The sequence below is a fragment of the Glycine soja genome, chromosome 6 (genome assembly GCF_004193775.1).
Source record: "Glycine soja cultivar W05 chromosome 6, ASM419377v2, whole genome shotgun sequence".
In the NCBI taxonomy this organism is placed as follows: domain Eukaryota; kingdom Viridiplantae; phylum Streptophyta; class Magnoliopsida; order Fabales; family Fabaceae; genus Glycine; species Glycine soja.
The window spans coordinates 5,381,881-5,395,927 of NC_041007.1; the positions used below are offsets into that span (position 1 = coordinate 5,381,881).

General features: G+C 29.8%; 2 protein-coding genes across 2 annotated transcripts; one reads left to right on the forward strand and one right to left on the reverse strand.

Annotated features, from left to right (window-relative positions):
• Positions 1-1,013: 1,013 nt before the first annotated feature.
• Positions 1,014-2,341, reverse strand: LOC114414992 (EG45-like domain containing protein 2). Its single transcript, XM_028379473.1, has 3 exons — positions 2,161-2,341; positions 1,503-1,782; positions 1,014-1,272 (listed from the first exon to the last, which is right to left on the reverse strand). Exons 1-3 carry the CDS (start codon positions 2,264-2,266, stop codon positions 1,266-1,268), a joined length of 393 nt encoding a protein of 130 aa, XP_028235274.1. The 5' UTR covers positions 2,267-2,341; the 3' UTR covers positions 1,014-1,265.
• A 6,670-nt stretch (positions 2,342-9,011) lies between these two features.
• Positions 9,012-13,660, forward strand: LOC114414993 (adenine nucleotide transporter BT1, chloroplastic/mitochondrial-like). The gene is made up of 3 exons (XM_028379474.1): positions 9,012-9,892; positions 12,625-12,786; positions 12,900-13,660. Exons 1-3 carry the CDS (start codon positions 9,353-9,355, stop codon positions 13,371-13,373), a joined length of 1,176 nt encoding a protein of 391 aa, XP_028235275.1. The 5' UTR covers positions 9,012-9,352; the 3' UTR covers positions 13,374-13,660.
• The last annotated feature ends 387 nt before the right edge of the window (positions 13,661-14,047 follow it).

Sequence of the window (14,047 nt, forward strand, 5' to 3'; positions counted from 1 at the left end):
TTCATTGCGCTTGAATTCTTTCTACACTACTCAGTTCAGTAATTAAAGCAAATTTGTAACGTACTTAAACACATTATCATGAATTAAAGAAAGAATGATATTGGAAAAGAGTTAACCTAGACATTTATCTTTTTTTTTTAAGGAACTCTTTTTATTATCTATCACATTTATCACTTTTTTTAATATGTATTTTCTTCTCCTTATTTCTCTTTTATTTTCATCTCAATCCACTTAAAATAAAATAAATGAGTAGAGTCACACCTTAATTAGAATAAATTATTTGATGTGATATTAAATCATGTGATTCTCCCACCAAATGGATTAGCCTTAGGGTGAATTATTTTCATCTCTCTTTTTGTGCTTTAAGTCCTAATAATTAGTATTTTCATTAAAAATCGGACAACACAAAGGACTATAGGCTGAATTAAGGTGCAAACTAAAAGGAAATTAAAGAAACTCTGATACAATCTACTATTCTAATTGATACTTCTCATGGATACTTCTCATGACCTTCTTTGTACATGCGTCCAAATGATCATCTTAACTAACTTTCTATCTTTTTTTTCCCCAGTTAGTACTGCATCAACTTTTTCTCCATGTCTTTTTTTCCCCATTTTAGCGGTGTTATTTGTATCTTATGTGTGGCATACTTGTTAATTTTATTTCAACAACGACATAAAGCCTTGTTTGTGGTTTTAACTATACATAAAGTACTGTTGTCCACTTGTCCTCCTTGCTCTTGAATTCTTTCTGCGCTACTCAGTTCACTGATCAAGTACATAAAGCTTAGTAGAAAAATGGTATACTAGTACCAGAGACAAGAACATCATGTTCATTAATCATGGCAACGAAGCCAGCTTCAGGTTAGTGATGGACTCATTACGCTTGGTTCTCTAGTTTTAGATTCGTGTTGCGCATGTACAAGAGCGCATCCTGTTCACAAATCATTAGATATGCTGTTTCAATTCATTGTTTTTCAGTAACATGGGCACTGATCGATGTAATTACTAGAATTTATCGTTGAAAGGTAAATAGCGTTTTATTAGATGGATGCTTTGGCTCCAAGAAGCAAAATCTTGCACTACTGAACGTCAACAGTTTATTAACGTCATGATATTGAATATTCAATCTAAGTACATAAAATTCCACATCCTGTTTTGCATCACATTCTGCTTTGCACTTCTCTTCAACAAATCACAACTTATTCCTTGATGTTGTTTATGAGTAGTGTACATATGCACTGGTTGTGACGTATCACTGGCAAGTCATATCCTATATGAACAACACATTTAGTTAAATAGATTAATACTTGGATTGATGACATTGGAGGATCAAGAAGATTATATATAAAATGAGAATTTATGAGACATTTTTAATATTGCGTGAATTTGATAAGGTGAACTCTGGGTAAAAGAAGATTCTGAGTAGAAAATTGGTGCCAAAAAGTCAATTTTACTTGGTGAAAAAAAAAAAGAAAAAGAAATACACACTTGGTCACTTACTGGGTATATTCAATATTGATTTTAACATGAGGGAAGCGTGCAATAGCTGCAAATGCATCATTTGACATGAGGAGGGTGTTGGGACATGGTGACCTTGAACAGGAATCTACCACTTTAACATCGATGCTACCACCTTTGCATGGCCTATTGTTTCCACTCACACACCTTATTCTGTATCTCCTTCCACACGCTGCCCCGTTATCCCATAACCCTTCATTCACCGCAACAAATAGATTTCCAGGAGGAAACTGCCCTGGCCTATTCCCATCACAAGCAGTAGCTGCCAGAACATGAACAACCAATTAGAAGAAATTAATTAAACATTTGATTCAAATAATTTTGTGTCGTATTTTTCCACTATAGCTATTGTACTTTCCCACGCATGCATGCAATTTAGATTTATATTACTTGATTATAGAGCATCTAGATTAGAGATAAATTAACAAATTATTGATTCAAGTGTTATTGAATTCCACTTTTTTTTGTACAGAACAACATTATTAGAAGAAAAGATGTCATTAAATATAATTAGTTAAATTTTTCGATAAAAATTAGTCATAGATTCGTAATTGATAAATACTCTCCACCAATTTTATGATGAAAAAGAACAAAATCTAGGTTGGAGAGAATTAAAAATGAATAATTATTGTTGACTCACGTATGTACGGTGGTCCATAAGAAGCAGCAGTGCCAACGTCTCCAACAACAAGGCTCAATTGTTTGAGCAATAGGCTAGAAAAGATTACAAAGAGGAAGAGCTTCATGATGAATTGATGATTTGGGAATCAGGACAAGATTACCCAGGCTAAGCTAGGATTAATTTTGCTTAATGGTACATCCCGTGCGCTAGCTCTCAATTTATAACCATCATGATATCTTACTGTGTCAGACTATTCATATTTATCACAATGTCATTATATCATTAAAACAATGAAAATAATAATTACTTTTAGGAATATCATATGGCACATTCACGGTTCAAATAATTTAGAGTTCTATATGAGCTTTATGGGATTTTTATGGCATGTTCGTAGCACATCCCATTTGACTCTGCCTAGTGGTAAACTCACTCCCACTGGATCACGATAACACACATTAAAAATAACAAATGAGCCGATTCTATGTGAATGCGATGCTTCAAAATACGTACACGTGTGCATCCAATTTCTTGTATTATCATGTTCGTGCTCTCCTAGAGTAGCGTGAATCAATGATAATGCCAGTAGCTCATTTTTTAATGACAAATTACAGTGCGACGCCCTAAAAGCTTTGAAAGGCAATTTCGAATTTCCATTTCCATATCTTATATACTATAAAATAAAGAAAGGAAGGTTTTGACGTAATTTTGGTACTTAAGACAACTAATTTTTAATTGTTTTATTTTATTTACTTAATAAATTATATTAATTACTACAACATTTAATATATACTTGAATTTTAATGCACACTTATCAGATAAAAATAAATAAAAATAATATTTTTATTGTTTAAAATAAAATATTGTTTGAAAACTTTTTTCTAACTTTTTTATAACATGATATTGTTGTAGAATATTCATCTATTTCATTCACAAGACTCTTGAGATCTTGCCTAAGGAATCGAGTCTTCCAACTAATGACTTGTCGACTAAAATTGTAACATTTGATTGTTTTAATATTTTAAATATTTTAAATACTATAATATAAATAAAAATATTTATATTTTAATTTGAATTATGTTATCATAATTTGATATTGTGCAATAATTTAAATAGTATAATAATAATAATAATAAATATCTAAACATTTATTTTAAATATTTTGTTCTAATGCAATATTTCTTGTTTTATATATGACTTATCTTTTGTTCTATAACATGTTTAACCAATTGTGTTTTTGTTCTTAAGTTTTATAATTTTGTCCAATAAATATTAGCAATATTAATTTTTACATATCTCAGTCTCATTATCTGTGTTTTTTTTTTAAACTTAAAAAGTAATACATTTTGTATTTTAAATTTTAAATCTAACAAATTAGTAAGTCTCGGAACTTTTTAAAAACTTTAATTAGGTTCCTAAACTAAAAATCTATATAATTGAGTGCTTGATTTTCTACAATTTTGGTAATCAGTTCCTTGGAGTTAGTATATGACTGTTAGAATCTGTTAGAAAAACAACAGTTTGTGACGATTTTAGTAATTTGAGGAATCCAATTATGAAAACCGCAGAAGTTGAAGAACTCAAGTATAATTTTTTAGTTTAGAACGAAACCTAATTAAAAATTCTCAAATAATTCAAGAATCTGCTAATCTATTAAACCTTAATTTTATTATTATTGATATCATTTATTATTGTCAGACATGAATTTTGTTTCCAGTTAATATTGTCTACTTCACTTCAAGCATATATATCTTTCAATGGAATCTATTGAACAATCTTTTATAATTCATTTATTTTCTATACATTCTTGATTCTGATAAAATATTTATACCTTTTTATATATTTTGTATCGTATTATTTATGTCTATTAAATATAAAGTCTAATTCAATTTATAAAAGGCACTACATCTTAATGGATTAGTGTTAATTAGAAAGAACGGCAGAGCTAGGTCTTAATGGAATATGAGAAAGCAAAGTCCTTTTGGTGCATGAACACCACTGTCTACTTGATGGTAGTTTACATTCAATTCTATGGACTGTAGCACCTAATATTAATATTAATGGGAAATATATAGGAACTTGTTTAGCTAACTAATCTCTTTAACGTTAGATCATCATTTTTGGCAACAACTTTTCGCCACAGCTTTCCCATGCCTATAGCATAAGAAATATTAATTTCTAACCGTAATATTTACGGTGGAATTGAATGATGAGCGTCACCTTGCAACAAATTCTTTGACAAATAAGAAAGGCATATATATACGTCGATCAGTATCGATCCTTTAATTTATTAGTTTTTCAACTAAAGACATTTAGATTAGTTGGTTGAGCAGATTGTTGCAAATTTTTATTATCGTTTTTAATTTTTATAAATAAAAAAATTATTAGTATTTTTTTAAAATCAATCCTTTATTATTAGAGCAGACTAGAAAAGGCAATCTCTTTCCACTGACCGTGTGGTTTGGCTGATAAATTAAGTGCTGTTCTAACTTGTTACTGATATGGAGTTCAAGTTATAGAAACACAATCACTTTAAATTTTACTATAAATAACTTTATCCTTGATGATCCTACATAACTGAGATAATTAGGGAGAGTTAAATAGAAAAGTTAAGTTAATTTTCTAAAATATGTTAATCTCATGATTTTATTAAAAAAATGTTAATCATATATGTATAAAAAAAGAAAAGAAAAACTTTGTGGAACTCATATACTTAAGTTATGTTTGTAAGATATTTGAGTTAATTTATAATTTTTTAAAAAATTTATTTGATTGTTTGATAAATAATTTTTTTAATAATTTGTAGTGTTTTTTGAAACAATATTACTTTAAAACGTTACATTCTAGCTTTTATATTTTATTTTCTTTTTATCTTTAATATATTTATTAAATTTTTTTATTATCTTTTCAAATAAATCATAATTTTATTACTTTTATGTTATTTTATATTTTTTAAGTTATTTCAACAACTAATTTTATTAAATATTTTTAATTTAATAAGTTAGTTTCAAATATCAACTTTCAATTAATTTTTTAAGCTAGTTTTTCCAAACATACTTTTACTTTACTTCAATGATTTCTTAGTGTAAAAATAATAATTTTCAATTATCCACTAAAGGAAATCCTTAATGCAAACCAACACCGAAAACTACGATGGACTTTGAAGAAGTATAACTGATAAGTGGAAGGCTATGATGTTTGATTAAAAAAAAAGTATTTCATTCTTCCTAACGAGGAGTATTTTTTTTTTCTTTTTAATAATTGTGTAATTTACTATATGCACGCCGATAATCTTTTGGATTATTCTTCCTATTATTTTTAAGAGATTTTAAGCCACTTATTTTAAATTTTCAACTCATTTTGTTATCATAAAGTAATTTTAAAATATTAGAATAAAATATATTATCTTTTTATTTTTTGAATTTTTATTGTGATTTTTTATTTTTTTGTATTTTTGTGAAGGAGATTAAAGCTCTAATAAATTAAAAAAAGAAGGCTAAAATAGTAGCTCAAAAGAAAATCTTTAACTTCATCTACCATGCATAATTACTTAAATGAATTATATATTTTTAATTTGTGAGTCTATAATACCACATAAGTTTAAGAACTTTACACAAAAATTTACTTTAACGTTAAAGTTACTAGAATAAATACTTAATGACTTATTAAAGTTGATAGTACATTAAAAGCGTGTGAGAAAGAATAAATTTTGAAATAAAAAAAGGTCATTTAAGTTATAATTAAATTAAAATAGAGAAGGAGAGTGTACTTAATAAAAATGGAGTGGATATAGCATTTTTCTAATTTTTTTGGTTTAGTTGGGTCATTTATTGGGCCTTCGTAATGTCATCGGCAGTTTCCATTTCAAAGATGAGCTAATGTAGAGGTGGGAACGTAAAAAAAAAAAAACAAAAAGACTCTTGAGCCCTTAGATATCTTCACTCATTCAGGTGGTGTCGTGGCATTGGTTTTTATCCCGGTTCGGTGCAAAACTGGGGATATTTTTCGCATCTTGATGCATGGACCCTATATCATGCATTATGGGTAGATGATTTTTTGTGTGAAGTTTCTGCTCATATGGTTAACTTTAGTCTTAGCCTTTTACATGATGTATAATATCCTTATCCATTTTACTACATGTATAGATCAGTGAACCTTTTGTTAGTTCATATATAAATATATATGCCTTATGACTTTAAAAAAAAATGTGTCTTATACTCTTTTTTCTTTTGAGAGGGTCTTGTACTCTTTCCAAAATCAGTAAACTTTAGCTTATAAAAAAAATGTTTTGTATCATATTATTAGTTTTGATGTACAAGAAAATAAATGTTACTAGTTTTGACATAGTTTTGATGTACAAGAAAATAAATGTTACTAGTTTTGACATAGTTCGTTGACGACAGTAAAAAGCTAATAGTCAAATGTTTCACCTTACCTACAAAAGAAAAGGTTAAATGATATAATTTAATTTTAGAAATCTAATGTTATTAGATCCTACATTTTAGATATTTCAAATTTTCTGTTCAACCCTTAATTTTACATATATTTTATTTTAGTCCAATTGAACCCTAATGGAATATATTTATATAAGATATTGTCCACAAATAATTTAATTAATTAAAATATAAAAAATAATAATAATAAGTTATGCAAAATCTAGAATTGAATAGAAATTGCAAAATTTTAAAAACGTAGAAACTGAAATGGTGAAAAAAAAATTAAAAGGACAAAATCATGGATCAAGAATTAAAAAGAGACTAAAATTATAATTTAGTCTATTTTTATAATGCAGTACGAACAATTAGAATTTTAATAAATATAAAATAAAATATTATGAATATAAAAAGATAAGTTAAATAATATAAAATAAAATAAAATACAACTGTTATTTTAAAGAATATAATAGTATAAAAATTTAAAATGAAAATATACTTTAATAGAAGGATACATTTGATCAGACAAAAAAAAAGAGTAAGTAAAGAATAAACAATAACTAAAAAAAAGAATAGTATAAATTATAAAACAATAAATGCAAAGGTCACCTATGCGAGAAAGAATAACGAGAAAAGGAGTCAAACATGGTAAAAATCCAATCTCTTTAATCAAATTGATATTTTTTTTATTGAATTTTGATAAGAGTTGCCATAGCAACACATTTATCACATTTTTTTAATTAATTCGTGTAAGAAAAGACGTATTTTTGCCATTAATTAAAGAAGAATATTTTTTTTATCATTCAATAAAGAAAGAAGATTAGTAACACTCTTTAGGCTTTAATATATTTCTTTTTTTTTAACATATTCTTCTGTCACCGTATCAATTAAAGAAAAATGATAATGATTAAGAAAAGAGCAAGTACCTAACTTCTCAGCCCGGCAAGAGGCAGCTGCACTAACGACCAAACAAAACGAACTTATATATTTGTTATATTTAATGGGCAAGATTTAGCCCACGTTGTGTAGTTTGTTTTATTTTCCTTTCTCACCGAAAAAAGTAGAGAAGAGACACAGCACACACAACAAAATATTCAAAATAATAATTTATTTTATTAATTATTTGAGAGAAATTAAAACTACTCATGGACTATATTTAAGTCTATTAATTACTAAAATTATTTTTGTCTTAATTGCGAGGTCTATTAATATATTCATTTGTCATGAGATGTATTTATTAGGTTATTAAAAAAAATACAGGAAATTGTTGAATAGTATGAATATTATCTCACATGAAATGTATGAAGGTTTAAATCAACAGCTGCTGCATGATTTTTGTTAATTTTTTTTCTTTTCATTTGATCTTTAACCAATAAAAAAAGACACCTATATTTTGTACTATTTCGTGTATGGACTTTGGTACCATTTAGCAGTACAAATTCAGAAAAAAAAACCATTTAGTGGTACTACAAAATATATTTATTAGTTAAAAAATTATCTTTTAATAATAATTATCACTTAAATCATTTAATGTTATAAATAAGTTTTTAGAAAAAAATTAAAATTTATAATATTATTAATTAAAATTAATTAATTAAAATATTTTTATTGATCATTATGAATCAAATATGTATTTACCTGAAATAGTAACATATAAAAATATTAAAAATATCATTACACAACCATTTTTTTTTTTAGCTTCGTGGACCCTGTTATGTGACACCTCCGGACGGGCCAAGGCCTGTATATGCAAAAAATGAAGATATCACCGATAGGAGAAGAAAAAGAATAGGAAGAATAAAACAAGTCAAAATACATTCTCTTTCATGAAATTTGAGTTTTTATTATTATTTAATTTTGATACCACGAGGCGAGGAGTCATGACAACGCACTTTTATTATTTTTTAACACATTTTTTATTAATTAAATAGGAACTTACACATTGTTTCTTATATTTCTTCTAAAAATGTACCCAAAAAATGTTTATAGCATTTCTCTTTTTTCTAATAAATTCCTTTTAAGATATCTTCTTTCCATTAGTTAAAGAAGAAATTAATAACATATCAACATGTTTTTTAATACATTCTATGCTATTCGTCAAACTTTATTGTAAATTACAAAATTATGAGTGTGATTTATTAAACATAAAGTAAAATTTATGATTTTAATAAATTTGTATCAGTAAAAAATATTATAAAAACGGTCAAATTGTTAAAAAATTAAGAAACAAAATTATGTCATTTTTAATAAATTAAAATATATTTAATAAATTTGATTCTACTTGATTTGAGTAAAGGTTATTTATCATAAAGAATGCATGTTGTTTATAAAGAAAATTAATATATTTGACTATTTGAGAGTACTTGCGTATCTTTTTATTATTATTTTGATTCAAGCATATCTCTTTCTATAAAGTATAAATATACGAAAATTGAGGTTTAGGATTCGCCGCCGCATAGTAACGCAACATTAAAAAAAGAGCAAGCACGCCTAACTTCGGAACCCACCAAGAGACAGCTGCACTGAACAAAACAAATTTAAATTACGATATTCCGTTTCAAGCAGAGGAGAAGGGACACACAGTTCACACAATAATAACATCTTCATTCGTTTACCCACTTTTCTTTACGACCTTATTCCTTCGATTCTGTCTTAGAATGACGAATTCACTATCTCCCTGAAACCATGACTGTGAGGGACAGTCATCATCATTGAGCCTTACCCAGAACTAAAAAAGCAATCTTTATCACATATCACAATTCACAAAGCTTCTGTGGTTGATGGGTAGAAGGGGAATCCAACTGTTTGATGAGAAAAGAGATGTTTTTTTCTCTGTCTGCAATTTGGGGTTTGAATCCAAGGATGGCTACCATCAATTCGGAGGTTTGTTTGCCAGTGTTGGTCAAATGGGAATGGGGGTTGGCGTGCAACCTAACGACCCTTCTGACTCGCGTAACAATGGTGGCATGAAATTTCCCTTAAACGAATTGTTCCTCAAGCATGTTCAATCTCAGGGGAAGGAAGAGGCTGTTGAGGAAGGAGTTAAGGGGAAGAAGAATAAAAAGGGTGGTGGTGTTTCACTCAAGCTTAAGATCAGGAACCCTTCACTGAGGAGGTTGTTTAGTGGGGCAGTTGCCGGGACCGTGTCTCGGACCGCCGTGGCGCCTTTGGAGACTATAAGGACTCTCTTGATGGTGGGGAGTAGTGGCCATTCCACCACTGAGGTGTTCAACAATATTATGAAAACTGATGGCTGGAAGGGATTGTTTAGGGGTAATTTTGTTAATGTCATTCGGGTTGCGCCTAGCAAGGCCATTGAGGTAATGTATACATTCTTCTGCTGCCTCTTTTATCATTTATCCCTATCCCTATATGATGTTTAATACTATGCTTGATTTTTTTTTTACCCCCTTGGGTTACTTGATTGATATCATTTTGGTATATTTATTTTGCAATTATAATTTATAAATCTTTTCTGTTATTTGATCAGTGATTTTGATGCCAAGAGTGGGGGTTTGTTTATTTTATTTACTTTGTTCTTGATTTGTGGATTTCTTTATAACATGGATTAAATTTTTAACTATTGTATTGCAAGTGTTTGTTTAAGGAGGGCTGAGGGCTATTCATGTTTTCTATGTAAAGAGTGTTTGCAAGATCTTGAATCTATAATTTTTTGTTTTTTAAGGTTGTATAAAGAGTTCCCAGGAATTAGTGAATTAGATAATTTTTGTTTTGTACAGATGATAAAAGGAGTTACAATGAACTTTTACAAGTGCTAAAACGAATTTAATTCACCAAAGCTTTGGGTTATACGTTCTGGATTGGAGCCAGGATGGAATTGTGGATTTAAGCCGGTTTTGCTGGAGTCTCATGTAGATTTAGAGATGATTGAGCATAGGTGTAATATGATCACCCTTGTGATCCTCTTCTAGAGCCATTCACAACATCTTCAGGCAGCTATGGTGCCTGGAGCTTTGTCATACTGTTAGAGAAGAAAAGAGCTTCAGATTGGCTAGCTAAGTTCTCTCACTCAAGGGTACGTTTCTTGTTATCAACTCATTGAAGCTCCTCCAAAGGGATTGTCTGATTCTGCTTGATGACTTGGTTGGGGGGAGTAGCTTTTCCAATTTTCCTACATTAGTTTCTGTTCAGTTTTCTTGGTCTTATAAACCCTTTCATGTGCCCAAATCAAAATTGTTTCATTTTCTAGGTCTCCTTTCACATGCCCCAAAAAATCAATTTAATGCATCATTTTTATATGGAGAGAGAAATTGAGTGTGAGTATTAAGTATTTGCTGATTAGCTATGATATACAATTGTAAAGGTCATGATTGAACAGAAATACAAGTATACAACACATCTTAATAGGTAGTTTATATCAATTTATCCCTCAAACCCTTTTCTTTTCTGTTGTAATGTTTTCTAATTCAGGTGCAGTTGGTTCTTTTCGCAGAAACAACCTCTCCTCTTATGTTGGGAGGCTCGTGCGCTAGACCACCTTTTAATGTTTTCATCGAGAGATCTACCAATTGAAACTATGTGCAACCATTTCTTTTCATGATAGTGTCCACCTTCAACTGTTTGCTCCAATATTTTTGCTTGTCTTTAATAAATTTTTTTTATATATTGTCTTTTCTGAAAAAGGCTACTCTAAACTTCTAAAGTGGCAATGTGTGTAAAGTGTGCAAGTATGGTAGATTCACCTTGATTTTAGTGAGTTGAGATAACAATTTACTTTAAATTAAATCAAGGGTAAATACGCCCTTGTGAACTTTACAGACAAGTTCACTTTAGATGTGCTTTTTCATATTTTAATACACCATTTGGCCATGGTTCTTTCTCTGGAGTAATCTTCATGACAAATACTTTGGTTTATTGCTCTCAGAATTCAATTACTTTTAAGTTTTATTTGGATGCTTTATATTTGCCTTACCCTTTTAATCCCGTAACAGTTTTATGGCTTAATTTGATTTGATTTATATTGCTAAAGAGCTTTGATATGATAGTGCCTTGTTCTTGTTTTCTTGTGTTTTAGGTGGGGGTCATATATATATATATATATGGCCCTTCAGGTAAGTCAATGTGCAAGTATGCTTTTAGTTTAATTTTCGCAATTTTCTGCTGGTGAACTTGTGAATTCAATTTTTAGTAACTCAGACAAACCCTTGTAATCAAATGACTTTGAATCCCATACACTGTGTTTTGAATGTTTGAAAATAAGATATGATTTGATTTGGTTTAGGAATCAAATTCTATGTTTTGGAATCCTTTATAAAAAATGGGATTTGAGTTGATTAGAAATCCAATCTTATGTTTGGACTTCATTGAAGAGGGAGTTGATTTGATTTCATTTTATTATTGGCTACTTAGGAAGAATTAAATGTTTAATCTATACAATTGAATATAAAATCAAATTAATTCCCACCTAATGCTACCAAATTAGAAGGAAAAAGAATGAAATCCATGGGATTATAGACATAAAATCATTTCCTATTTTTAACACTCCAAACACACTCATGATGATTTCAAAGAGGTCTCTCTACCTCTTCGTTTGTGGGCATGAATCTGGATATGTTTAACAGTTCTATGGGTGCCAATTAGTATGGCTTTTGATGACCATGGTTTTTAGTAACAGTTATTAGTGTCTTCAGTGAATATTTTCTTCCAAGGAAAATGATTATGCTCCCAGTGAAACAATCATGATAAGCTTCCTTTATCTGATTTAGGGATTTAATAATAATCCACATACATCATGCAAAATCCCTTTTTGCATTGAAGGAGTATTCTAGAGTAGCATAAAATCGTATTTTTAAATTCCAAGCTATAGAAATTTTACACCTATTTGCTTTACATTTCCTTCTGTACAATTTTTCATGTACAAGAAACTGTCATTGATACTATCAGATTTTGCATAGGAAAAAAAATCCTTCTGTGCTTGTTAATTTGTTGGAAAATCATGCTTCTAAATGTAAAAGGCATTAAAAATCTATTAGAGACCAAATCGACATGGTGGTTTTTATGTATCTCAATATATTTTCACCTGTTTCTGCAGCTATTTGCTTTTGATACAGTAAACAAGAACCTATCCCCAAAGCCTGGGGAGCAGTCCAAAATCCCAATTCCTGCCTCATTGATTGCAGGTGCCTGTGCTGGAGTCAGTTCCACTATATGTACATATCCACTTGAATTAGTCAAGACTCGACTAACTGTCCAGGTATGTACATAACAAAATACAAAAATGTTTGCTTTCCCACATTTATGTTTTAGATTTTCAGAATCCTATCCAAAATAGAAGGGAAAACTAAAACTTGGTCAATGATTTTGCAGAGCGATGTTTATCATGGTCTGCTTCATGCATTCGTGAAAATAATTCGAGAAGAGGGTCCTGCTCAACTTTATAGAGGCCTCGCAGCTAGTCTTATTGGAGTTGTCCCATATGCTGCTACCAATTACTATGCCTACGACACTTTAAGGAAAGCATACCAGAAATTTTCTAAACAAAAGAAGGTCGGCAACATTGAAACCCTTTTGATTGGTTCAGCAGCTGGTGCTTTTTCAAGTAGTGCAACTTTTCCACTTGAGGTGGCTCGCAAGCAGATGCAACTTGGAGCTCTCAGTGGAAGGCAGGTATACAAGGATGTGTTTCATGCCCTTGCATGCATATTTGAACAAGAAGGGTTCCATGGTTTATATAGAGGGCTGGCACCTAGTTGCATGAAGTTGGTACCAGCTGCTGGAATCTCTTTCATGTGCTACGAAGCATGCAAGAGGATATTGCTAGAAAACGATGAGGAGGATTAGGACGAGTCAAAGAAGAAAATACTTTGTTTCGGTTTAGTCAAGAAACAGAACTGCATACTATGTTTATGCATAATCGAATAACTTATTTTGGATTTCTCTTATATTACCTCAAATCACATTTATAAGCAATTGAGAATGGAATATTGGTTTTGTCCTTTTTATGTTAAGCATTTTGGTTTTGTCTCTTGGCTTAACTGCTCATCTTCATGGTCAAAATCAACTATTGTTGTAATCCTATTCTTGTCAAATTAACGGAATACAAATCACTGATTATTGGCCTATTTAAATGTATGTGTTCATTTTCTAATGCTGCGACATTCCCAACTTTTACTTCTTATGCAACATTTTCTTTCCCTTTTTTGAAGTCAATCTCTGAATTCTAATACTTTCTAGCAACGGTGGGGGAAACGTGTAACAGAGTCTCACTGTTGGCAGTTAAATTTCCAACAAAATTGACTCAAGCAATTTTATTTATTTATGTAATTTGATACACGGGAAAGTTCCCAGCAGCAAGCAATGGCAAGTGATGTTAAACACGTTAAATGATTATGTATTTTTGTTATTTCACTTAATATAAGGATAATTTAGTCTTATTACTTGTTGGCTCTATCTTTTCCCTTGTCTCGTAAATTTTAGATTTTGCATGTTGAATAGAACTGAACTTCATCTCTCTT

What these genes read in the sequence shown, in the direction of transcription:
- LOC114414992 (XM_028379473.1), bottom strand. Translation starts at nt 2,266, where the DNA reads ATGAAGCTCTTCCTCTTTGTAATCTTTTCTAGCCTATTGCTCAAACAA. An exon ending in TTATGGACCACCGTACATAC is followed by an intron (nt 1,783 to 2,160) that starts GTGAGTCAACAA and finishes ATGTTCTGGCAG; the next exon opens with CTACTGCTTGTGATGGGAAT.
- LOC114414993 (XM_028379474.1), top strand. Translation starts at nt 9,353, where the DNA reads ATGGGTAGAAGGGGAATCCAACTGTTTGATGAGAAAAGAGATGTTTTT. An exon ending in CGCCTAGCAAGGCCATTGAG is followed by an intron (nt 9,893 to 12,624) that starts GTAATGTATACA and finishes CTGTTTCTGCAG; the next exon opens with CTATTTGCTTTTGATACAGT. An exon ending in AGACTCGACTAACTGTCCAG is followed by an intron (nt 12,787 to 12,899) that starts GTATGTACATAA and finishes ATGATTTTGCAG; the next exon opens with AGCGATGTTTATCATGGTCT.